At 39.8% G+C, this 27,109-nt stretch overlaps 1 protein-coding gene across 1 annotated transcript in view; it reads right to left on the minus strand.

Moving 5' to 3' along the window:
• The window catches only part of adcy2b (adenylate cyclase 2b (brain)), a 95,366-nt gene that overhangs the window by 10,016 nt on the left and 58,241 nt on the right, over positions 1–27,109 (minus strand). Inside the window, exons 8-17 of the mRNA XM_072675892.1 lie at positions 25,369–25,527; positions 24,857–24,989; positions 21,289–21,465; positions 20,577–20,620; positions 19,460–19,540; positions 19,185–19,254; positions 17,724–17,821; positions 15,987–16,071; positions 11,509–11,646; positions 5,125–5,238 (exon numbers count right to left, since the gene is read on the minus strand). Coding sequence (XP_072531993.1) covers positions 5,125–5,238; positions 11,509–11,646; positions 15,987–16,071; positions 17,724–17,821; positions 19,185–19,254; positions 19,460–19,540; positions 20,577–20,620; positions 21,289–21,465; positions 24,857–24,989; positions 25,369–25,527 — 1,099 coding nt within the window. The remainder of the gene's footprint in view (positions 1–5,124; positions 5,239–11,508; positions 11,647–15,986; positions 16,072–17,723; positions 17,822–19,184; positions 19,255–19,459; positions 19,541–20,576; positions 20,621–21,288; positions 21,466–24,856; positions 24,990–25,368; positions 25,528–27,109) is intronic.

Here is a 27,109-nt window from a genome sequence, read left to right on the forward strand (position 1 = left end):
CAGCTTTAGACAGCTCTTTAGTCTTGCCCATGGTGGAGATGTTGGAGTGTCACTCAGTCTCTTGGCAGGTGGCCTTTTACACAGGTGACAATTTGGGACAGGTGTCTCTCATGCAGGTAACGACTTCACTGAGATTAGGGTGTGTCAGTGGTCTGTGGGAGCCAACATTAGTCATGGTTTTTAGGGGATCAAATACTTAGTTCCCTCAATGAAATGCAAATTATTTTTTATTTAAATATTATTATATTTTCTAGATTTTCTTTTTGATATTCCATCTCTCACTGTTAAAATGAAGCTACCATAAAAATTATAGACTGTTTAATTATTTGTACAAATCTCTCATTGTAAACTAATGAAGCACACATCATGGCAGTTAGTCTTTATATTGTGTCAAAATTGTTTCTTGCTGAAAAGACCAACAGGAATAGTCACTGTGTCTTACTTTGATCTCCATTAAAAGTTGAAGTTGCCATTTTGGAGATACACAATTTTTGCAAGACAGTAAAAATATACTGCAAAAGTTTGCATACTACATTAAAGTCTTGGTTAGAAAAGTGAGGAAGTGAGGGCACATCCACTACTATTAGTAGGCTAGAGTCTAAAGATACCTCTGAACTAATGCACTGGCAGAGAAGCGAGTCAGTGCTGATATATATTACAATTACAAAACATTTGTATCTAAATGATACATTTGTATCTAAATGTCTTGCAGTAATGAAAACCGATGAAATGAAATGATGTAAAAACTTCATTGTTATGATGAAAAATAAAGAAAAGCCCACATTTAATGCTCTATTGTGAGCCACATAAGAAACCAGGACAGAAATCACATACACAGAACTGCCTTAGCCATTCTACTGCCATTTCAATGACGACCACTATCAGACATCGCCACCACCAGACAAAGAGGTTAAAGAACTGAGATCATTTACAAAAGGAGTCATTAATCTTTATGAATAATTGCGTCTGTGTTTTTTCTTTCCTGCCACCTTTGAAAGCCATCTGAGAGCACACTGGAGAGAACAGTAAATACGTCATCGTTATTCAGCACAAAGCTTCTGCTTCGAGAGTTCATAAATACATCATCGATGCCATCAGTTCATTTTTCACAATGAAAAAAAACAAACCCGAATCAATATACGCTCAACAGAACACATTACAGCATGTGTTTAAACCAATGATTCACTAATGTCTAACTCACTAATGGGGGGTGTGTGTGGTTAGAATATACACTACGGCAGTTTGGAATCACTGTGGTTGTTATTGTTACATATTAACTACAAGTTTACATAATTACAAATAATTAGAAGGATGTTTGACTTTAACTGACTTTAACTGTGTCCAGAATATTGATGATCTAAAATGACTCCATGAAGTTAGAAAGCACTTATGTAGCGGTTGGAGTAGTATACCGGGTAACAGCACTGCTGGGGTTCGATTCACTGGCCATGCAAGCACACCTCACTATGCCAATACAAAAGGTGCACATATTTGTCACTGTACAGTGTATGAAATGTGTCCTCCGCATTTAACCCATCTGTGGTAGTGAACACACACACACACTAGTGAGCTAGGGGCAGTGAGTACACACACCCAGAGCGGTGGGCAGACAACTCCAGCGCCCAGTAAGGGCCCAACAGTGGACCCACAACCCTGTTATCGATAACCCGGCGCTCTAACCGCTGAGCCACCACTGCCCCTATAGGAGGAGCTGCCCCAATAAGAGTCTACCCCTATCCAGAGCACTGCCCCAATAAGAGTCCCTGGACAAGACCAACAACATTTGCCTACCTGATGGTTCAAATATAAGCTGCTCTGGATAAGAGCGTCAGACAAATTCCATAAATGTAAATGTGACGTATATCGAAGTAGCTCTAGAATTTTCCACATTTCCACACCCTCCTCTCTCACCTCCAGTTTATCCCTCAACTGTGAAGGCAGCTAGACTTTATTCCTTGATGTAAAATTCCTAAGGATAACAGAAAACTAACACTAACCTTTAACCCCTTACCCTCATTCTCAGAGTCTGGGACCAACAAGGTGCAAAATCACAGTGTCAGAAGAAACAGAAGATTCCTGTACTTTGTTGCTGTGAATGGGCAGCTTTAGAACAGCAGACCCTTCCCCCCAAGGCAGCTGCCTTCCAATTTTCTTAAATATTTTAGACATAAAAAAATTAAATATAAATGTGCATAATACATTATAATGATTGAAGGTATGAATGGCAGGCATATTAATTAACTAACATTAATGTGCTCCCATCTAATGGTTATTATTAACAGATACATATAATGGAAAAATTCCCATTTGCAGTGCTTGTGCACTTACATTCAGTTAGCTGGAGTGCCTAGCAACCCACAAACTGTGAAAAAAGGCCCCCCTGTCCATTTTTTTGTGAGCCACCTAGGTCTGAAAACATGGAATTCAACACACCATTTAGATTTGACTCCCCTACCAAAGTCTCAGGGGACGCATTAGAATGATACCACCCCCATCTGAGTATGGTATCTCCACCCACAGCTTGAGAAGAACCTTAGCATTTCAACATTATGTTGAGACTAAGGGGTACACATGAGTTGGCAGCACATACTAGCTTTATTTTTGATAACGTCTCAACTTAATTTCCTGCACAAACCACAGTGCAAACTGGTTCACCAGAGGGACCGGCTGCAGCTGGTTGGTTCTGTGGGGCTTATTAGCACAGGCATTAGCACAGATGTTACCAACAGCATCTTGCTGACTACGTGTTTTTGGCCTTGCTCATACCACCAGTTTATATAATCTCATAGTCTGGGTTCTGGTCACTGGTTTTGATCTTGCTCTGCCATTGGGAGTATGGAGCTGTAGTTAACAGTCCTTCTCGATTACCGTTCTCAAAGTGTGGTGAGTATTCTTGTTTCTAGTGCAGCAATTATCTGGCGATGTCTGTGGCAGTTTGAGCAGCATAGGGAATCTGATGTACCCTGAGGAGCCGTAACTCATTGGCAGTAGTCCTGGATTCTGTGGATTCTGTCACTCCGAATGCTGATGAATAAAGTGTCTAATTTTAAATAGTCAAGTCAAGTCAAGTCAAGTGAAGAGGCTTTATTGTCATTTCAACTATAGACAGAGTACAAAGTGAAACGAAACAACGTTCCTTCAGGACCATGGTGCAACACAACACAGTGTAGACAGACAGTACAACACAATACAGACAGTGCAGACGAGACACAGAGTGCAGAAAAGGATGCAATAAATAAATTAGACAGACTGAGCTTTGACTTTGACTGAAAGTGCATACTATGTTACTGTGGAGAATCTGCCAGAAGACAGTAGAGTGCTGCACAGGTTAGTGCGGTACTCTAGCAGCTACTTTTTAATAAATAAGTAATAGTGCAAAAATGCAATGTGCAGAAACTCTGTGCAAAAGAGTCCAATGATGCAGTGAGGTAGTATTGGGATGCTTTCACATTGTCTGGGATTCACATCTTGAGTGAATGAGTGTGTGTGTGTGTGTGTCTGTGTGTGTATAGAGGAGTATATCCATTCAGTCTCTGGAGTCTGGAGAAGTCAAATGATATATAAATAGTTGTGCACTTCACCAGAAGATCTGTCAATAATGTTTTTCTTGCCTCATCAAAGTTAATACTGACTTGCAAAGTTTGGAGTTCCTGCGATTTTTACTGAGAAAAAAATACAAATAAAATGGACTAAAAGCTAAATCTGACAGGTATCAGTATCAGAAGTATCAGTATCAGATGATTTTCTGCCAAAACATGCATTTGGCAATCAGCCAATATGTCTCTAAATAACCAATCATGAGAACCAATCTGATCATCTTTGGGAGTTAACTATTACAGCAGCTCTGCGTGAAGCTCCTGGGTCACAGGATGCTGCTGTTCCTTTCTCAGCCGATAGACTGTAGGAACTATGAAGCTCTCGCACATCTGCAGGAACATATTTGAGCCAGAATCCACATTTTGCTCCATAAAGAATCCATATTTTGCTCCATTTTGCACTCAGGGATACTATATCTCAGTGATGCTTCACATCAGTAACACTGTGTGTCCTTGTTCCATGGAGACACAGCTATGTAAAGTTAAAGTACATTTAACAAAAGGCGTAGTGATGTAGAGAATTGTGAGCAGTTTGTTCGTTTGTACCAGGCACAGACAGGTGAATATCAGCTCTCGTTCTGGCAGGCAGGTGTGGATTTCTCTGCTCAACACACTTACTGAATTTGGTAATCCACAGCCAAGTTAAACAAGGTGTGTTTTTAACCGGGGAAATCAACAAGCCCTCCTGGACCAGAAATGGTCCATATTTTGGATTCATAAATCAGCAGGGCTGCTTCTCTAATTGTGTTTGACTCTTAGAAGAGTCTAACAGCACGTGATGCACGTGGGGATCTTATGTTACCATCTGAAGCCCAATCTGTTCGGCGGTAAATATGTGAATGTGCTAGACCTAAGCTCATCAACTGGTGTCCTCGAATCCCCCTAACACAACATGTTTCGTTCTGTTTTGTTCTGTCCTGGCACAGGTTCAACTGGCGCTCTTCTGCTGGGCTACAACAAAACTGTGTAGGCTGCTGAGGACCAGAGCCGAGAAGCACTGCCATGTGTTCCAGCGTTTAACTGTGAAGTGTCAGTCACTTTGCTGTGACTTATAAGGAGGATGACTTTGGAAGCTACACATCAGCACACACAATTGAAACTAGCTGTTGTATTACATAAGCACATGAGTTCCTGTCAGTGTAATGTATGACACTACAGAATCTTAGCCTGTTTCCATCAACAAGTCTGAGAAGTACACTTGGATTGTTAATAAACAATTGCTGACACAATCTAAGGCCTAAGAAACTGACTGAATAGCAACACTGCAAAGAGAATCAACACAGAAGGTGATTCAATGAACATTATAATGTTATAATATACAGTTATGGTCCAATGAATCTGATTTAATGACTACTCTACAGTCAGAGTTGGTATACGATATGATCCATGGCGCTGAAGGACATTCTGTCGTACTTCTGTAGCCTGTAATGTGAGTTTTGTAAAATGAACCTTCAACAGCGGCTGATGAGATGATGCTACTTAGAGAGGAAGCATGAAGAGAGCAGCAATAATAACAAAGATAACTTACAGGCAGGTAGAACTTGTCTGAAGCTTGAATTGCTTGACCGCAAACACTGTAGATACTCTCATTGGAGATGTTTGGCGCAGCTGATGCAGTCAGCTTGTCATCTTCTAGAAAGAACTGCACACCAAGAAGAAGAACACAACACATTTTAGGCTTTATTACAGGTAAAACACTTACAGTAAATGTGCAAGAGTGTCCAGACATTCAGCGTGGGGCACATCCATCACTAACACAGGCATTCAATTACAAATAGCTTGCAGAATGTCCTGCAACAAAAAAGCACTGGTCCAGCTGTCTAATGTGCCACCACTATTGCTCAGAGACCGCAAGTTTCAATCCCAAGCCATGCCACTTTGCCATCTGCAGCCAGAGTCAGAGGGAGCACAATTGGCCATGTTCTGTCTGAGTGGGTAGGTGTGTAGATGGAGCTTTCTTCCCTGATGCCATCATTCTTAAGTGATGCTGCTCGGCACAGCTGTTTTTTAGTGGGTGCTGTGGAGGTGGGGAGCATGTTGGCTGAATCCACCAAAATCGAAACCAAGACCTGACTAATGCTCCTGTAGCTGAATGCAATCCCATCCTCACATCAGTGTTCCAACACCTGGCGTAAAGCTTTCCCAGACGGGTAGAGACAGCAGCAAAGTGAGACAAACTCATGTATATTCCTGATTTTAGAAGAACAGTGTAGGTGTCTACACACTTTTGGAAGTATACACCTAAAAATGAAGATGCTTCAAATGGTTCTTTGAGTGATGCCACAGAGGAACCACTTTTGGATCCATAAAGGGAGAAGAATCTTTTGAAGGTCTAAAGAACATTAACTTGATGTAAAGATTCTTTACCAATTAAAAGGTTTCTTACACTCACTCATCACTACTACAAACATGGTTCTTCATGGATCTTTTTAACTTTCATTGGAAGTCAATGGAAAATGATTTGATTTCAAATCATTCTCTATTGGTCTATTCATCACGACATATTGACACGTTGTAAAAAATTAAAAATTTTAATTGTGCAACAAGTAGAAATTTGCAAAAATGAAGGCTTTTGCATGACAGCGACAATTTGCTTGTTGTGATTGGCCTTAAAAACTTCCTATCTGACAGAAAAGCCTTGAGCAGTGCACACAAACACTGACTGAATGAGGGTGCACTAACAAAGCACAACAAACCAGCATGCAAACACATACACACACACACACAGACGCCCAGATTTGATTAAGGTTCAATGTTTTGACCCAGAGAAGCTTAATGTGTGAAATCGATTTGTGTCCAAGTGCTAAACCTTTAGCCTCACTCTCAGGTCTGAGCCGTAGGGCTGATGGGGATGCAACCCAATCACTTAATCACACACACACATCTCTTTTCCTCTGCAGACACACACACACACACACACACACACACACACACACACACACACACACACCTGAGATCAGATTCTGTCTCAGTGGGGCCATGACCAGGGCACTGACAAACACATACAGGCACATACAACCACCCACCATAAACTAGCAGTAAGATCTCCACAGTGTAAAAGATCTACGGCTTGCAAGTTCAAACCATGCTATCAGCATATGAAAATGTGGGAGGAGAAATGTAAGAGGGAGGGAACCACTGTGAGCTAGAAGGCCAGACCCCACTTTGATAAGTGGAGCTAGGACAAAGAAAAAGAGAGTTAAACGGAGGAGATGTAGTGGAGGTGGTGTGTGGAACGTTTGTCATGGGACATAGAAGGTAGAGATGGAAATTTATTAGATGTTAGGCTGAGAAGGGGAGGAGCTTTAGGCATGTTTCTATAGACACATTGTCACTGTCATGCATCTATTTTCTCCTTTTATCTCATTTTTCACTGGTTGAATCTGGAAAAATGGTTCAAATGGTTCTTTGAGAGATGCAATAGAAGAACCATGTTTGGTTCCACAAATATGAGTGTGAAGAACCTCTAAATTGTTTAAAAAACATTTACATTTATACCAAGCAAAAGCTTTATACATAATCCATACAGTTCTTTATGGAACCAAAAGTGGTTCCTCTATAGCACCGATTAAAGAACCACATGAAGCACCCTACATTTCACCAGCATATATATGTATATATAGACAATTATCTGTCATAAAATGGACAGTGAGTGTAGAAACTTGGTGGTCAGCTCCACTGACCATATAGGAGCACTAGTTTTGTAATTACAGACTGTAGTCCAGCAGTTTCTCTGCATACCTTGTTAGCCTCCTTTCACCACCATAGGGCAGGCATTATTTGGGTGCTGGGTCATTCTCAGTGATTGTGACTGACTGGTGTGGTGGTGGTGTGTTAGTGATTGTTATATATGTGGTATATGTGGATCAGACCCAGCAGTGCTGCTGGAGTTTTTAAACACTGTGTCCACTCACTGTCCACTCTATTAGACACTCCCACCTAGTTGGTCCACCTTGTAGATGTAAAGTCAGAGTCAGAATCAGTATTACCATATCAGTATAACTGCAGTGCTGAGAATGACCCACCACCCAAATAATACCTGCTCTGTGGTGGTCCTAGCAGTCAAAAGTTTTAGAACACCCTCCATTTTTTAGCAGTCCACTGTCAGTGTTCCATGGCCCACTCAAGCCTGCTTTGTTTGTTGTGCCATCTGAGTGTTGACTTCTTACTGCCACTCCACCTGTCAAACCTGCAGCTCCAGGTCTTCTCTTCATAGTTGAAACTGATACCTGGTCCAGTGTTAAGATGTGCTAACAGGTGTTTTCATGTGAACTGCCTATCACACACAGAGTTGACTCTCAGAAACATGTCCTCTGGTGATGTTGTGGCTGTGAGTCAGTTAGACCTCTTGGTGGACCAGACCACTTTAGTTTTCTCTAGTTTTAAAGAGCTTTTTGGTGTAGGAAACTGTTCTCACAACATTCAGTCTTAATCTTTAATTTATCAAAGGACAGAGAAACATTTTTAGGAGGTCAATATGCCTTCCTTCATTAAGTGTCTTCTTTAAGACATTGTAAAAGGAATCTGAATGCGCAATGATCTCAAAATGCTGTGGTGCAGAGTGCCGTAACACAGGTCCTACACTGATTTGTAAGATGCTGCCTAACTTTGTACTATTTGTGGTCACAGGACTTGGACAATGGACAATCGGAAAATCGGTAGTATTCTAAAACTTTTGACCAGTCATGTACATAACATCTCTGCAAAATCATCAACTAAAATCCTGCCAAAACCTAAAGTACAGAAAATGTTGCATGTTCCATGCTGCATGTTGGATGCATTCCCCTGTTGTTCTGAAAGTGAGTGAGATACCTCTACTGGACAGCAGGGGGTGCTAATCAAGTTTAAATTCAATGCTGACCTCTACATTGACTTCTCTAACACAAATAAAGCTCAACCTCATTAGTTTAGTATTTTAGTTTTGTATCAACATCATACATCACCAGTGCTACATCTTCACATTATCACAACTGAAAGACGCATGTCTTCAGTCATGAATATAGTATGAAGAAAAAATGAGGTTTTCACCTTGTTTGTAAATGTTGCCTTGTATTTTCTCTTTAAAACACTGAACAATATGATCACAATAAGTTATGAAATTCACACATGGCAAAATATTTTATAGTGGTCTGAAGGTCAAAATGGGAAATTATTTGAGCTGATAAGGTTTTTCAAGAGTGCTGCATTAATTTCCAGGGATAAGGAATTCTGCATCTACAAGTCTAGATTAGACTGCTGAACAGCCAGTAGGACAGTGTATCAGCCCAGTCCACCACAAAGCTATCTCACCGGCCTCATCACGCAAGATATCTCATCACACCTCCGCTTACTGCACTTAGTTACTTACTTACTGGAACTGTGACCTCTGCTCAGTCACACTGCACCCACCAAAGACTTCTCCCTACTCACACTACGCATGAATTTACATCTTAATCAATGTCTAAATGTAAATAGTAATGCAAACATCTCAGATTATATATCAAACCAGTGCAATAATGTATATATAATGTATGTATAGTGTAAGTGAATGTGCATATATTCTGTATTTCTTATTTTGTATATATTTGGTTTTTTACTACCGTGAGGGACTATGCACCTATGACTTTTCTCTCTTGATTGAAATTCCTGTGCATTTTGCTGATTGTTTGGCTCAAACACACCAGATTCAACTCATCAGTTAATGGTCAGTTGTAGTAGGTGTGCTTGAGAAGAGAGAAATCACCAGGCTGTGCTGAACTACGGCCCTTAGTTTTCAGTTCAAGCTGTTGGAGAATGTGATTGAAAACATTAAGACGAGGTCACCATATATATGTTTTATTTTACCAAGTTGTCCCATCACCTGAATCATTCCTGATTACTGCTAAACACCCTGTAAGTCACTTTCTACTGCGTTAATATGCTAATATATGACAGTAATATGCTACTATGCAGCTACTCTTTACACTGTATGAACGTTTTATGAGTAATGGAGCAATAGAAATGGTCCAAAATGAGCTTGTTACATTAACTTACACCATAGTCCAGTTTCCAGGACTTTATCCAGGGATTATTAAGCTGTGAATTATATTTATATATAATATAAAATATATAATTATATTTTAATGGGTAAAAATGTATATTGGAAACTCGAATTCTGTGTGTGAATGTGTGAATGTGTGCATAAAAGCAAACAAAGCCAATATTTAAATAATAATATTTAAAGAGCTTGAGCTTGGAAAATGCATGAGCAATGAATGGGTTAATAAGTGGATCTTTATGGAAGCCTATCTATGTCTGAGCAGCTCCTATAAGGCTGCTCAGAGACTCTCCCTCTGTCACGGGCTGACAGCCAAAGTCTATAGACTCCACTCAGGCTGTATCTGGAAAGCTTCTGCATATGCTAAAAAAGAACTAATATATGCATATGCGAACTTCAGGACTAATAAGGAAAAAAAATGCATTAGCCCATTAAAATCAGTGCTGTCTCTTTCACCAAGGCTGACTGCCTACTCTAACCACAGGCATCTAGACTATTAGAACCACATAGGGGATGGCAGAACCATCTGCTGTATGTATAAGAAATAGCCTCCGGTTAGCTGGACCAAAAAGGTCACTAAAATCGCGGGGTATTAAACTGACGACATTGAAGACGAAGTGGGGAGGGCTATTTACGTACCAATGGGACATCTTAAGCTCCATTAGGTTATATTATGCTGACCTCCAAGGCTGACTGTTTCACACGCATATAATTTAATGAACAAGGATGTAAAAATGCATTATGACTCATTGATCTGAATGTGGTGATTCAATTGTATTGATTTTTATATTTTAAAAGAGGTTTTCTCTTATGTTTTAATTTGTCAGTAATTCCTCCTGTCATATTTGCATTTTTATACTGGTTATAAGACATTCGTTATATATACAGTATCATACAGTGGTATGCAAAAGTCTAAGACCACCGTGCATTTCCAGTTAAAATGCTATATATACAATGCCCTGGAAAGCTGAAATAGGAAGGTGAACTCAGAGGTCTTTTGTACTTGATTTTGGGGTAGCCCTGTGGTAGTACCACCCCTTGCACCCCCCCGTAGCTGAGGTGAGCCTTGTAGAAGAAAGGTGGAGATGGGGTGGAGGTAGGTGCGAAGTTGTTTGTCACAAAGTGAGAAGCAGAGAGCATATACAGGGCTGGAATAGAGAAGTTTGCGGTATGGTCCTTCTCCCAAAATATAGGTTATTCATATTTTTAATATCCAGTGTTAGGAAACAAAGCAGAAAACATATTTAATAGAATGAGTCCAACCTTTACTAAAGCTTCTATGCTTTTCAGGAGACTCGTTTTCAGTTCTTCTGCAGAAATCTTTAGATATCTCAAAATTTCTGCTTTTAACCTGCCAATTCATCCATAAATGGCGCTGAGGTCTGGGCTCTGGGGTGGGCAGTCCAATGATGCAAGAGTGGAGCTTGATTTTCTCCTCTAAGATGAAAGTGCTGTTTACTTGATGGTCTACAAGCTTGTACAGTTGTTTGTGGTTAAACACCTATTCTGAAAACTCTCATTTTCCTTTGCCATTGTCCTTCCTTATGCATGTAAGTTGTGTAAGCTCCACTCTCATATTCCAGGCTCAAACCCCTTCACTGTCAGAAATGAGTCCCAATTGTATTAAACTAATCATGGAGCGATTTGAGATTTCATGATGCTTCTTAAAGATATATAATAGATCCCAAATACTCTAACACCCCTGATGATCACTTTCCCTACAGGATCTGCAGCACCGAACTGCAGGGCCTGATCCACGGCACTCGGAGGCATTAGCATTCCTGCAGGGTTTCCTGAACAGCTGACTCATAACACCACTTCTGTCTCCAGTGTGCTGGAGTGTGAGTGTGCGGGGCTGTTGCGGATGTGAAGCCCTTTGGCAGTCATGATACTCACCATGTTGAACACGGCCATGACCAGGATGAGCGCGGTGGTTGCCATGGTGAGCACAAGCCGTATCCAGGGCTTGTTGGCATCGAGTGTGGAGGAGTTCGGGAGCCAGGGCAGAGAGCAGGAGGCCACCGTGCCCCATCGCTACGGCAACAAGAGAGAGTGGTGAGAGCTTTGACTCCCACTAATGTCATTAGCATATCAGTTCCTCTACTGAGCGCCTAGGGTCACGCTTCCGATGAATAAGAAGCGCGTCAAACATACAAGTATGAACGTCTGAGGGAAACAGGCACGCAAATCCAATCCCATCCCAAAGCAAACCCGAGTCGAATGGAGACACATGGCGTGTAGTGATATGGGATTTAGAGCTGGTAAACAGATTCGGGTGAGATTTGGATCTGTACATGAAGGAACCATTCCTATTTTTGCCACTCTGCATTCTTAAAAAAGGTGCTAGTATTGGGTCCTTTGAGTGATGCCATAGAAGAACCACTTTTGGCTCCATAAAGAATAAAATAAACAATGATGTGAGCGTGAAGAACCTTTCAGTAGTCAACTTTGGGCTCTTTACCTTTTGAAAGGGTTTTCATACTTACATCTTTAACCAAAATGGTTCTTTTTAGAACCAAAAATGGTTCTTCAATGGCATCACTTAAAGAACCTAGCCTAGCAGCTTTAATCTTTAGGAGTGTATACTCATTTATAGTGACTCTGCTTTGGGAAATGACCTTTAAAACCTTTGGTTTGGTTTCCATTTGTGTGCATTTGTGTCCCTGCATGGTGTTATGTAACGTTTGACAGGGCATTGCTGAACTGTGTTGCGACCATCTGTTCATGTCTGAAGCACTCGAGTAATAGCGCTCTTCTGAGCTCCTGCTTCACGGAGATGTGAAGAGCAACCAATAAGAAAGCACCTCTGCTCACCTGGAGTGCGGGTGATGTCAATGAGTGCTTTTTAGCACCACACAAAACACCTCCCCAAGATGAATTTCACTCAAGTTCGGTTCACGGCAGTTGTGCTTGAGTTTCGGAAAAAACTGTATCCGCTTGCATCCGTGTAGCAGGAGTAAGAATGCTGCCTACTGCAGGATGGAACCAAGCAGAGACTCAATTCACAAGCACACTTCTAACCGGGGCAAACCACAGGGCTTTTGGACCCCAAAAAAAACCCTTGTTTCTTCCTACTGGTGCCCATAATGGGACATAACTCAGCTCAGGGAAAAGGAACTTACACCCTGCTGGAGAATAATAGACCACAAACGACCTAGTGAACAACCTAGTAAATCACTCAAGCTGCTACTGCAGGTTTCCTGTTTTTTAACAGGGTGGGGAGGTTGGCTTTCAGCTCAAGGTCGACTATAGCAAAGTCTGGTTTTAGAAGCGCAGCAACTAGATTCATTATGCACTGATGATTGGACTCATTATATACTGAGGCACAGATTGTGAATGAAGGGCAAATTGAGGATAGAGATTGATGTGTTGATGGCTGGGCAGACTTTATACCTAGGTACAGACTAACTGAAAAGTTTGGACCCCTCTATTCAGATGCTTTGTTGATTTTGTAAGTGTAAATAGGTGAAAACACATTTATACTTATTTGCTGAAGTAAACACTGTAAAAAAGAAAACATTCAAAATGTTTCATTAACTTTTTCCCCCCTTAATATGATAAAATACACAATAAAAACCAATATACAGTAAGCACAAGACATCAATAAAAAAATCTATGATCAAGAATGAAGAATGAATGTTCAGGATTCTGCTCCTTGTGGGCAAACATTTAGTTAAATAATTGTCTTTGTATTGAATATTGTGGAGTCCATGCCTTGAATGCTCAGATCTGTTATGGCAACACAATTGGGACCTACTGGATATTAAGCAGGTGGTATTAATGTTATGGCTGATTGGTGTACTGTACAATTTGTGCGGCTAAATGTATAAGCAGTGGATAAATCTATTATGTAGATTTAGAGTAGAATGCATACACCTTGAGAAGAATGGACTTGACGTACATCACATAACATTAGCTTAAATTTGAATGTATTTGCATATGTGCTGGGCAGACAGTATAGAAGGGACAGCTCTAGATGGTCTAGGTGGTTTGCTTTATTACCACTGCAACTTCATTTGTTCCTCACTTTGAGAGACATCAGTGTCAAACCCCAGCTACAAATGCCACATCTGGCCTTTTTGTTATCTCCATAGTAAACTAATGATGCGGCAACACACAGCTGGCCAGGCAACGACAGAACAGCCAACTGTCCAATTACTCTGGTCGCCTGAAGTGAGGGACTATGCATAAAATGGCTGCAATTCTTATATGGGTCACTTAATATACATGCAAATACTGTCAAATTAAGACTGACATTTTGCACTTTGATCTCGTTGTTTAATTTCAAATTCAATATGCAGAGACAAAACAGCACAATCTGTTCCACCGTCCAATTACTTGCAGACTGCACTGCATTTGTAGATTCCTCTGAGCAACCCTGTTGCTTCCATTACTGGGCGTGATGGCACAAGAGTGAGATTGAGAGACTAAAGAAGAGAAAGAGATGACCTTTTCAAAGCGAATTGAGACATTTCCTCTCCACATATCCTTTGGTGAAAAAAATGAAGGGGTTGTCTCTGTACATGGTGTTTTATTTCTATAGACCACCAAAGAAACATAGGACAACACAGTCACTGACCTTAATACACTGTTCTTTTCAACTCACCACACCATTTTCTCTAACAAGCAGGGGGTGGAGGGGACAGAGTTCAAATCTGTGTTAGCACAAAGCTTCTTAATGGAACATCTGATTGGTTGAGAAACTCTCAGACTGCGGATTTTAATTAAATGAATAATATATTTAATCAAGTGAACTCTGAATGACATGGATTTCTGCATTGATTACTAATAAAATGTGTTCTGATTCTTATTAAAGTCACATATGAAGACAAACACAATATAACTAAACTAAGCACACACAGACAATTGCACTGTTCATATCTTTTATTAAGCACATTGAGTAAACATCCACAGTGCAGGCTAGAAAAAATAAGTGAACCTCTGTGATGATGACTTCCTTAAAAGCTAACTGGCAAACAGTTTTCAATTAAAGAGATGAGTTAGAAATGTGGGTTTCGTGGGTGCTTTGTCCATTAAATAAAGGCACACAAAACCTAATTGCTGTCAAAGCTGTTTTTCACAATTAAGATTGGTTAGTAAGAATCATGCTTCGATGCAAACAACTTTCAGTGGACAACAGAAGACAGGGACTGAAAAAGGCCTCAAAAACATTGGTGCCCAAACTATCTGTCTACAAATGGAGAAAAGTCAGAACTGTTGCTATTCTCCCTAGGAGTAGCCATCCTGCTAAGATTAATCCAAGTATCCAACAGGCGATCCTAAAAGAGGAGAGAAAGAACCCAAGGGTAAAAGCGAAAACCTTTGTCCACTATTAGAAAAACACTGAATGTTTTTCATGGAAGGACACGACAAAGGAATCTGCAGCTGCCACAAAAACTCTGCAGCCCATCTTAAGTTTGCCCAAGAGAATCTGAATGTATTACAATGCTTCTGAGAAAATTTTCTATGGACAGATGAGTGGATCACTGAAGGAACAATGAATGTAAAGATGTATCACAACATGTAAGGGCAGTTGACCCAAAGCACATAAGTAAATTAGGCAATGGTTAAAAAGGAAGAAGCTTTGTGTTTTGGAATGGTCAGCATCAGAGTCCTGACCTTAACACTACTGAGATGCTATGGGGTGACCCAAAGAAGAACTATTCCTAAATTTGAAAAACATTTGCATTTACAGGCAACATTTGGTAGAGATGATTGCTGCTAAAGGGTGATCTATAGCTTATCAAATTCAAGGCTTCACTTACTTTTTCTAGCCTGCACTGTGGATGTTTACTCAATTTGCTCAATACACAACATGAACAGCACAACTATTTGTGTGTTATTTTATAATGATCAGAAGACATTTGATAATAGTGATCAATGCAGAAATTCAGGTAATTCCGAAGAGTTCACTTACTTTTTCATGCAACTAGAGTCAGTAATTATAGATTTACAGGAAACAATACCTGTCATTTACAGAATAATTTTTTTGTTTGTTATTAGTTATTGTTTTAGTGTTTATTTTAGTGAAATTATGTATTTAAAATTCAACTATGCAATGCAAAAGATTTAATAAAGGTTTGCCAGTATGTATTACTTTCACATCTACTCATTTTAAAAGGGGATATTTGACCAAAAATGCATTTGAACACACAGGCTTTTGGCACAGATAATTGGTACTGGAAAATAGAAAACCTATAGAGCCAGATTGAGTCTCTCTCTCTCTCTCTCTCTCTCTCTCTCTCTCTCTCTCTCTCTCACTCTCTCTCTCTTTCTTTCTTTCTTTTTAACTCTCCTGTTTGTGATGACAGCTTAATAGAAAATTGTGAAAAAAAACATGATGTTATCTGGACTAATTTGAGTGCTTTACTTACCAGTATATGATGAGCAAAACAAATTATAAGGATAAGAGAGAGCAACAGGAAGGCCAGTCCAAAAGACACCCCGAGGAGAGTGGTTCTGCACAAAACAGAAGCTCCACTCAATAAACAATAAGTGTTATACAACATGCACTTGCTTTTACTCATTAGGATACAGAAAATGCACACATCATCACACTCTGTTTCACATCATACACACAAACACACAAGCTACACATGCTATTTACATTTCTATTGAGGGATAATGGAACCACTAGGCAATTTATTTGTCAACATCAATAATAAGGAATTAGACTGCATTTTGCCTCTAAAACTGTTTTGCACATTTATGAACAATTTCTACTGAAAATTGAACCATTAAGTTGAATAGACCTGCTATTACATTGCGCAGCTAAACATGCTGACTCATTATCTCAAAGAACAGCCGAAGGCTTGCTTTTTTTTTTAAAAGAGAAAACAACCATGACAAAAGGTGTAGGAGGTAACGCATTGGGTCATAGTCTATTTTACCACTCCTAAAAGGTTTCTGCACTTGCTGCTCAGATGTGCTTTTCACCTTTTATGTTTTACACATGGTTCTGGCTGTGGTTATGAATGTGTTCCAAACAGTGGTTATGTTATGAATATCACATCCATGAACAATTTTGTTGGTGCAGGGTTTGGGGTCAAGCAGGTGGCAGGGCACAACTGAACTAGAGCCCAAGCAGTATATTTGTATACATATATATCTTATTACATTAGGATGTAAGATTATTTGTCTTACAATTATAGATATGGTGCTGGGCACATAATGTTCATAGCAGTCAGACACTAACTGTGAATTTAACATATTTAGTAAGTAAGTAAGTATGCTAACTTTTTATCTAGCACACAAAAACTACAAAATGCCTCACAATAAAATCATTTAAACAACATGAAATAAGACACACACAGACACAGTTAAGCACAAAAAATTGAGAACAGTGTGTCTTTAACTGCTTCTTAAGATGTAAAACCTGATATTGAGAGGAAGTCTGCATAGTCTTCTGTTCACTTCAGTGTAGTTCTAGGTACAACAACAATTCCTTTATTTACCCAGTACTTGAATGGGAAACTATCAGTTCACAAATGTATTTACGCCTACAACTAATAACTAATGTTGATTTCAACCAATCATCCTCAGTATTTTCAGCAGTACATGATGTCACTACACTGCACAGCCCCTGCTGTTTATATCATTGTTAATATAGACCGACCACACAATGGACTTTGCATATAAAAGGTGATCCAGGTCTTAAAGTAAGAGCTGGTCCTTGATGGCAGCTTATTTAATGGTGTTATTAACTTGATATAAAGACAGAGCCAGGAAGTGAGGACACATTATAGAGAAAAATCAATGTGTGCTTTCGGGCCTCTGAAAGTGCTTGCGGCCAACGCTCGCAGTAAATTAGAGCGACGACTCGCATGGATTTTTCTGCCTGACTCCCTACTTAAAGAGGCATAATTTCTAAAGCAGCTCGGCCTCTGATTCCTAAAATCCATATCCATCTACACAGAGCTGCCTGTCTCTGGCACACATTGATCTGTTCCCTATCAGTATGTGTCTCCATCTTTCTCCCATTCTTATTGTCACTTAGGTCTTGTAACATAGTCAGTCATGTGACAACTACCGTGGTGCCAAATAGCTGCTCACAAATATGGTACAATTGTACCATAGGAGGTTGGTTGGAGTAAGTTATGGAAAGTACTTACTTTGGCAGGACTAAAACTTGCACTACGAAAATACAGAAGAAGATGAGGCATGCACAGGTGACGTAGTACTTGAAGGCAGGCAAAGTTGTTGCTCTGTACTGTATGTGGAGTAAAAGACAAAACACGATTCAGTGACAGAAGTGAAGCACACTAATCTCACCTCTATGTTTTTTAAAATCTTTACACAAAGAAATTGTTCACAAAAAAATCTAATTTACACATTTACAAATACAATATATGGACAAAAATATTGGGACATGTACACATTACATGTACAGGAGCGTTTATGACATCCCTTTCTAAATCCTTAGGCATTAATAAGAATGCTCTGTAATTTTACATGGTCTGATACTTCATGTCTGAGTTGCTGTGGTTCCTAAACACTCCCACTTTTAATAATACCACTCACTCACAGCTAATCGTGGAATATCTAGGAGGGAAGAAATGTCACCAACTGACTTGTTGCAAAGGTGGCATCCTATTACAGTATCACACTGGAGTTCAGTGAGCTCTTTAGAACCACCCATTCTTGTGTGTAAAGGCAGACTGCATGACTAGGTGCTTGATTTTATACACCTGTGGCAATGGTACTGAATGAAACACCTACATTCAGTGATTAAGAAGTGTCTCAATACCTTTGCCTATATGAGGTATATCGTACAGCTAAAAAGTCACAATGCACTCTTTATTTCATTTCCAGTCAAAACAGACATTACATTCTTCCAGTGTTCAGTACATCAACCCTTTACTTTTATTAAAAGGTGGAGCATTTTCTGCTTCTCGCCATCCAAGTCATCCCAAACACATTCAATAATGCTGAGGTATAGACTGGTCAATAGGATGGTCAATCCATTGTCCTTAGAACAGCCACAGCTTATTTGTTTGGGTTGATCTCAAATGTTCTTCTTTGTTGTCTGTTTACTTTTCTCAGGACAAACTTCTGATCGACTCCACATCCACAGTGCTGAGTCTTCCCACAGTGTGGACAGAAGCAGAAACACCCGAAGATGTTTTCTGAAGCAAGAGTAGAGCTTGATTTGCTCCTAATTTGCTCCTCATTAAATACTGTTTATCTAAGGGGGTGCAATTATGATGGTCTACCGGGTCTTGCATGGTGGTTTAGGCTCCCATTTGAACTTTAATTTTTATTTTTTTGAATCTCTTATAACTAATTTTTTCAGAAATGTCTCCAGAAAAATGAAGAGCGTGTAATTAATGAAATAAATGAATGGTAGTCTGAAACTGCTGCACAGTGTAGTAGAGGATTCGCTTCGCAGCGCCAGAGTGAAAATCAAGAAACTTTAGACACTGAATATATCTTGGCTGATCGACTACATCTGGGGTAAGGGGCAAATTATGCTATGATCTGTTTGGTGCACTATTCCTTCAAAAAGGTGTGGACATCAACGAATCTACTGATTTTTATTATATAACACAACCAGAACATGTCTGAGAACATACCTCTTTTTCCAGAGTCTTATTGTGAAAGAAGAGAGATATCCTCTGAATGTCCTCAGACTTCAGCCACTGTCTGACAAGAGAAAGGACAAGAAAAGGGACAGCGTTTACACCCAGTCCAACGGGACAAATTGGCAATTATAAGAGATAGAAAAAGAGCGCCCATTCTATGAATGTGCTCATTAGCGCTCACTGAAACATGGTTGGCAACTCTAGCATTATCTATGAGAGGTATCTTCAGTAAATCAGAGTGAGAAGAGAACGCAAGGAATACTCACTTTTGTGAGTTGATGCCATCAATTGTGCGAATCATCCTTTCATTTAGCTCTTCTTCAAACCTCTTCTTCTGAGATTTTGTTCTGAATGAAATGAAAAGTGATGTCTGAGTAACTTCAAAAGGACTGATAAGGTCAAGGCTGGATGTTTCAATGTATGTATTGAACTGTACTGCCCTATGCACTATGCATATACAGTATATGTATTTATATATACACATAACACAATATTTACTATTTTGTACAGTTTTTATTTGCACTAATTTCTATTTTTTTGTCTTTCACTTGGATACTTTCTTGAGCAATGTTTTTTTCAATCCACTATACACTTGACTGGGGGCTTAACTGAATGTGTACTCATACCAAACCGACATAGTAATCATTGGTTCAGTACACAGTACACGGTACACAATATGCACAAAGATTGATGAAGGTAAAGAGAAGCAAATTAAAAAAAAAAAATTACAAGCAAATTCTGTATTTGCATCCATCTTGTTGTCCTGGCCCCTTTCCTTGTTTCTTGCTGCTGCATGTAGAGAGACTTGCATCAACTGATTTTTTTTTTACTGACAGATGGGGCTGAGCTCTTCGACATAGAATACTAAAAATTATTTATTGTATCAGAGGGCACTTGAGGAAAATGTGAGACAGTCTGTCTAAAAACTAATGCTCAAACATCACACTGAAAGATTTCTGCTTGGAGGAGTGGAAAAAACTTTCTCCCAGTGTCAGAGACTGGTAGGTCATTAGAGAAAACACCAAGGTGGGAAATACCACTAATAGGGCTTAGGGTGTCCTAACCTTTTCCTTACAAGAGGAAATGGGTCTTTAGTTATACTACATTCATCTCTTAATTTAAATAAAGATCAAATGTCCATATGTTTAAATATATAAAACTCTTTTTCACATGACTGTCCCTTAGTGGGAACTATACAATACGAGACTGCCTGTTCAAAATTCCTGTTGTACTGAACTCATACCAAACCGTGAGGTCCAAACCGCGTTGCGAACTGTTACACCCCTACTCCTGATGGTATAGCAGAACAGTTCTTCTTGACTTGACCTCATGTTTCCCAGTTTATATGTGTTGATGGAGAGATCTTTAGACCTATAGACTGACCTTTCAGACTGCCCTTGAAAATGGTAGTGCCCCAGTGGCACATCCTGAAAAGGAAAAAAAAGATACATTTCAATTTACTCTGTTTAAAGGTATACATAATTTCTACATGAATAAAACAAAGATATTAAACTCAAACACAATTATTTTTAAAAGTGAGTACACTTAAATTGTGTAGTTTGTAAATTGCTTTGCCAAATGTCTTCACAAATTTGTGTACACATTTGAAAACTCCAGTTTTAAAATACAGTATGATTTAATGTGTGTGGGATTTGCAGTTTCCATGCAACATCTATTTTATCAAATCAGTTTTTCGCTGAAATAAATCAGGTGAGCTGCTGGTGGAACTGAACTAATCCATACAGTGGCTGGAATTCAGCAAATAGAGGCCTACAACCAAACCTATGCTCTTCTAACCAAAATAGCAAACAACACATTCTGACTACTGACCACTGCACTTTCGTACAGTGCTGAATATGAACTTCAAGCTGGGAGTATACAGTTCCATTCTTGAACCAAAGCAGGATTATCCAGCTTTAAAAAGCTTTCTTCAGCTTTAGCTTCTCCTTAGTTATAAAGTCCATGATTGGCTGAAGCAGGTATCATAGAAGACTGTATGATGATAAACTGTGCATGGCAATCAACCAGCAACCAACTCTTAAATACTAAGCTGTTTCAGTTGTCGAACAGTGTGTGTTTTCTGTAGCAGACTCACGTGTGTGTTGATCTTGCCGTTCTCGTTGGTCATGCTGTCTCTGTGGTGCAGGTTGGCAAAGGGCTTAGCGGCTCCCCAGGACTCCAGGTACTGAGTCATACGGACAGACGCCCTCATCTTCACCCCATCCAGAGCGGGACGGGGGCGGCAGTGAAGCTGCGGGCTACGTCTCTCACCCTGGGAGTTAAAGTGCATAACACACACACAGCTGAGCAAATGTGATCACGGTGTGAGAAAAAAAAACAAGGTTACAAGGTCGCATAGGAATACAAGAGACACAATATTTCAGCCTTCTTTCCATACTGTAATATTTCTGGTGTCAAGGTACTCTGCCTGCCAAACAGGCAGGAGACCTACCTTTTCATAATGTGTTTTCTTTGTTGGTTTGCATTAATGGTGCCAAAGAAAGTATTAATTTAGCATTTCTTAAGTATTAAGATAATCCTTGATGTTTAAGTAGTGAGATCATGACTTTGATTGGGGTGTAAAATATTTACATGACTATTTACAACCCTGTTACTTTATAATGAATGCCTCAGATATTGCTTTTATGGTGACCCTCCCCAATAAAAACTAAGGCAGCATGACTTTACATACCCCAGCATAGCGTTACTGTTATCCTCTGGGTCTAGCGGGGTTAGCTTTTAGACCAGAGTTAAGACAAATTTGTAGTGTACTCCTCATAGCAAGGACGATTGGCCATACTACCCGCCAAGAGAGAGTGAGATCAATTAAGAATTCTTAGACTCCCAGCCACGGATGGCACTGACTCCAAGTTGATGGTAGTAAGTTTAAAAATGGAACATCATGGAAGTAAGAAAACTCAAATTTCAATCATTTTAAATTTCCTAAATTTGTTCTTGAGGAAAGTTCAAACAGAAAGTCTATGCCAGATTAATGATGTGTTTTTAAACTGCAGAATTGTTCGCAGATATGCTCTTATAGTGATGGATCCCATTTTCCTTGTAAATTGAACAAATCATTGGTGTCAAAATCTTCATGAAAACTGGGTAAGTGGGTTATTCTTCTTAATAACAGCTGGTAAAGGCCCATTGTCCACAGGCGTAATTATGATTTCTCCTTCTATGCATGAGAAAACTTTCCTCTGCAAACATAAACCATAGCCAAAATGCACTGAGCCTGTCAATCAATCACATAAGTGAACCAAATTTTAACCTCAATTACTATTTATCGTAGTCGTTTGAAATATGAAGTAAATTAAGATGCAATTAATCAAAAGACCCTTGGAGTGCTTTCAAGGATGACACAAGAATAGTATCATAATCAGTCTTAAATTTAGTGCAGCCCGTGAGTCAAGAGGTGGTGTAGGAGGAGCCGTGGGCTGCCGCGGGTCAGGCTGCAGAGAGGCTGTAGAGGTGGAGAACAGAAACCTGCAGGAATCCCAGGAGAGAGGCAGCTGCTGTTGAGCCCGTCGGCAAGAACTCGCATCCACTGATGCAGCCAAAATAAATGACCAGATTTTGAAAGAAGCACAGGGTGTTACGTAGCACTATATGCTGCCAAGCTGAGTGATACATGTGGGCAGAGAGAAACCCACACACATCTAAAAACATAAGCATTCTGGGATCATCTGAGTTGCAGTGTCTGCTTGCGCTCTGTGCCGTGCCAAGTTGCCACAGTAAATAGACGTGTATCAAACGAGACATTCGTGGAGGATGGCTTATGCTTGAACTGATGGTGAAGGAAAGAACTCTAGAGGCACTGCCAGACACCGCGGCTGTGAAATCTGATTACTGAAGCTGCTGTAATTGAATCAAGGGAAGTGACGCCATTGTTCTTCCATGAAACCATCAGAGTGTCAAAGCATTTTACCTGTGTGATAAAATACAACCCAACTACCTGTTGTGTCGGTCAGGAGCCAGTGTATAAACCTGTAAAGTGACAGGTATCCCTGACAACAACAAATACATGGACATTTTTTAATTATTTCTAAAAATTGTCTACTCAGTTTGGAAGCCAATTTGGAATTACCTCCCCCACTAACAATGCCCCCAACACTAGTGTGAAGACTAGCACATGTCTCCTTCAACACATATGAAGCCAGCCACCGCCTCTTTTCTAACTGCCGCTGATGCAGCATTGCTAGGCAGCCAGTGCGTTTAAAGGAAAGCATGGCTCTCCAGCTCCGATACAACAGCTAACACGCGGCTGTGCTCATAGGCATCACACTAGGAGTGATGTGGGGAGGAAGTGTCATCAATCTACCCCAGAGAGAGTAAGGCCTATTGTGCTCTCTTGGACTCCGGCTGCTGATGGCAAGCAGCATAACCTGGGATTTGAATCTGCAATCCCTTAAAATATAGTGGCAGCACCCTAGACAAGTGGAAAACACATGGAATTTTAAATGAAGTATTTCTCATTGGTAGCTCACTGAAACAAGAAGAGAAATTCTATCAGATATTTGTGTTCATAAGTAAACGTGAAGTGAAAACCAAGGAGAAACATGTGAAGAAGAAGACCCATTTCTATACTGAGATTTGTAAGGACAGTGGCATCCATCCGTATAAGAGCACAGCTGTGAACAATTCAGCCTTAATCTGATATGTATTCAAAGTTAGAATGTATTTAATGTTCTCTCAAGAAGAAATTTAAGAGACTTCAGATGAATATACATGAATGAATGAAACCCAATGTTTGTAACAGCAATTCTTCTACATTTTAGTTATTGAGAATATCTTAAATATTTTCTCAAGACCTTTATAAGACACTCTTAATTGTTCTCTTATGTATCCCAATTGCAACATAGCCTGGTATGCTGGTATTTATGGTAAATATGGTAAATATGGTAATAACACAAGTGTGTGTACCTCCCAGAAACCGTAAGCTCACATGGCATTATGGGAACTGTAGTGGTTTAGTGGAGTTCTGGCTTTTAACTCATGAAATCATGATGGATTGGAAGAAGATGCTGCATCAGCATATTTGAGTGTGTGTGTGTGTGTGTGTGTGGAAACACATCAACCATGACAACGTTTATACTTTACTGCTTAATTAGCTTACACACTACTAATACTACTGTATTAACTACCTAAGGAGGGCCTGTACAGCTGTAGATGGAACAAACAGTAATTTGCACAGCTATCAGTTCAAACTAAATGAAAATATTATTTTTATTATTATTTTTTTCCCCGTTTATCATTCTCATACCTAATGTTGAGGTCCATGAAACTATTTTTTTTAACGTGTAATGGTCAGGTGTCCACATACATGTACTTATTGTTTAACCTTTCCCACTTCAGTATTAACAGTTGTCTGCCCATTTACAGTGAGGTCAGTCTGGAGCCATAACCAAAAAATTAGTTAATTAATTTAGCCAAATTTTGGCCTGAATACAGCCTTGAAAAACATGTGGACCTGTCAACTGAATGTAAATTGAATATAAAAGCAATGTGTAACTTATTACCTAATCAAATGACAATAATATCTAGACTTCCGACAGTTAATCAAAACATAAACTAAATAGATGTAATATTTTGACATACCCATAGTCTGAAATATGCTGCATATTTGTTTGTATTTACATAATACATTTGCAATGACACCTTACCTTCGGGTTGATGACCAGGTAAGTGATGATGCCATGCTCTTTCAGGTATGAGTCCCGGCTCTGTCCCATCCCCGCCTCCACTTTATACGCCCCCTTCAAATGTTCCAGTGTTACAGAGGAGATATGAACCCGCCTGCGGAGCAGGACAAACAGCAGAGCGAGAGAAAACACTTCAATAAAAACACGCGGACGAGAAATTTTACATTAAACCCCTTTTCTGCAGCTCACAGAGAGAGGACGCTAAGTGTATAATATGAGCGAGGCGGCCAGATAATAAAAGGGACTGAACGGCTTTTATTGTCTTTTTGTCAAACAAAAACTCATCATTACCCACAAGCACCTTTAGAGTGCTCTCCACAGGATGTTTATATTACCATGAAGGGCTCTTGATAGATTTAATAGTGCTCATCACAAATGCAAAAACACAGGCACAATAAGGAGAGAGAGACAGAGAGAGAGAGACAGAGAGAGAGAGAAAAAATAGAGAAAAATAATGAAAACAAAAAGCTTACCCAGGTACGCCCCCAGCCTCCATATGATTGGCCAAAGTGACATCATGTGACCAGACATCGTACTGCCACTTCTGCAGGCCAATTACGCCACACAGAACGTTTCCTGAATGCACTCCAACACGCATGTTGATGTCAACCCCAGTGGCATCTCTCACCTTCCTAAAACGCCACATCACATTTCAGCATTACAGCACGTTCACACTGAGAACAGCGGTGCTTAGACTTACAGCTATCACTCGGCGTCAGGTTTCACCCTGCAGTGAATTTATTCAGAGTCACTTAGATGTTTACAGGTGCAACAGACAGGCACATCTGATCATTTAAATAAAATGAAAAATCATATACTGTATGTATGTATGTGTTTACATGTTATAGTATCTACTGCCAAAAATTCACTGTAAATTTGATCTTACATCACCAGGGGCAACATACAGCTAACTGTTGAAGATAAGAAGGTACACTATGTGTCCAGATATTTGTGGACACCCCCTCTAATGAATGCATTCAGCTACTTTAAGTTGCACGCATTTTCAACACGGATACATACATGCACACACACACAGCTTGTCTAGTTCCTGTAGATTAGTCTCTGGAGCAGACAGACATGAACGTTTAGGCACCATGCCTAATGCCAGGCGTGGGCTAGAGGGGCATAAAGCCCCAGAGCATTGAGCTGTGGAGCAGTGGTCCAGTGTTCTCTGGAATGATGGTAAGTTTGGGATGAGCTGGGGCATGGAGGATGAGGTAGGGTGATGATCGTCCAACATCCTGACCTCACTAACGCTCTTGTCGCTGAATTCAATCAAATCCTTAAGTAAAAAGCCTAGTAAAAGTAAAACGCCTTCCCTGGAAAATAGAGACTCCAACAAAAACAGGGTAAAATGAATTTTCTGAAGAAAATCATGAATGAGCAGGTGTCCCAATACTTTTGTCCAGATAGTGTAGAATAATGGATAAGTTAGTCAGATAAGAGATTAGAAGATAAGAAGATAAGATGCTCCTGGTGATGTGGATCAACTTATCTCCTACAAGGATGTTCTTACTTATCTTCTACAGATGTCTTCTAACTTCTACTCTACAGTACACAGAGTGATTTTACTGCGGGCTTCTCACCGCAGGGACCACCTGAATAGAAGCGAGTGGGTATGTGTTTGTGTGTTTGTTAGTGCTTGTGTGTGTTATATGTGGCTGAGAACAGCACTCTATTGCAAAATCCTTGTCTAGTGGTAACAGCTATGTTCAGGATGAGGTACATCAGAGGAGCTCATGAGTGCTCATCAGACCAGAAAATGGATTTGTAAAAAAGTCAGCTCACTATGCAACACTGTTCTGTTTCCACAGTACTCTGGTCCAGACCTCTGGTCCAGATAATATTTTATGTGATATTTAATGTGATCAATCTCATCTTTGTCTATGGAGTATAGAGCTTTGTCCCATTATTAATTATTAATTAATAGTTATTAATTCCCTCACAATGGAAATTAATTAATAAAAACAAGCAAATAAGGTGTTAAATAATATTTGTTATATTTCTAAGCATCCATCATTAGAGATTTCTAAAGGGATGGGGATGGTGGCTGAGGCAAATGTAAACAATCACAAAGATATATGTTTATTATTATTATTATTATTATTACAATGTCCAGTCCACTGAACACACTGCTGCATCCTGGCATTTACCTGGACCAATATAGACTCTCTCCACCATCCACCACAGACCACACACCTACTAAACATCTCT

Source organism: Salminus brasiliensis, chromosome 3 (genome assembly GCF_030463535.1).
Source record: "Salminus brasiliensis chromosome 3, fSalBra1.hap2, whole genome shotgun sequence".
Lineage (NCBI taxonomy): Eukaryota > Metazoa > Chordata > Actinopteri > Characiformes > Bryconidae > Salminus > Salminus brasiliensis.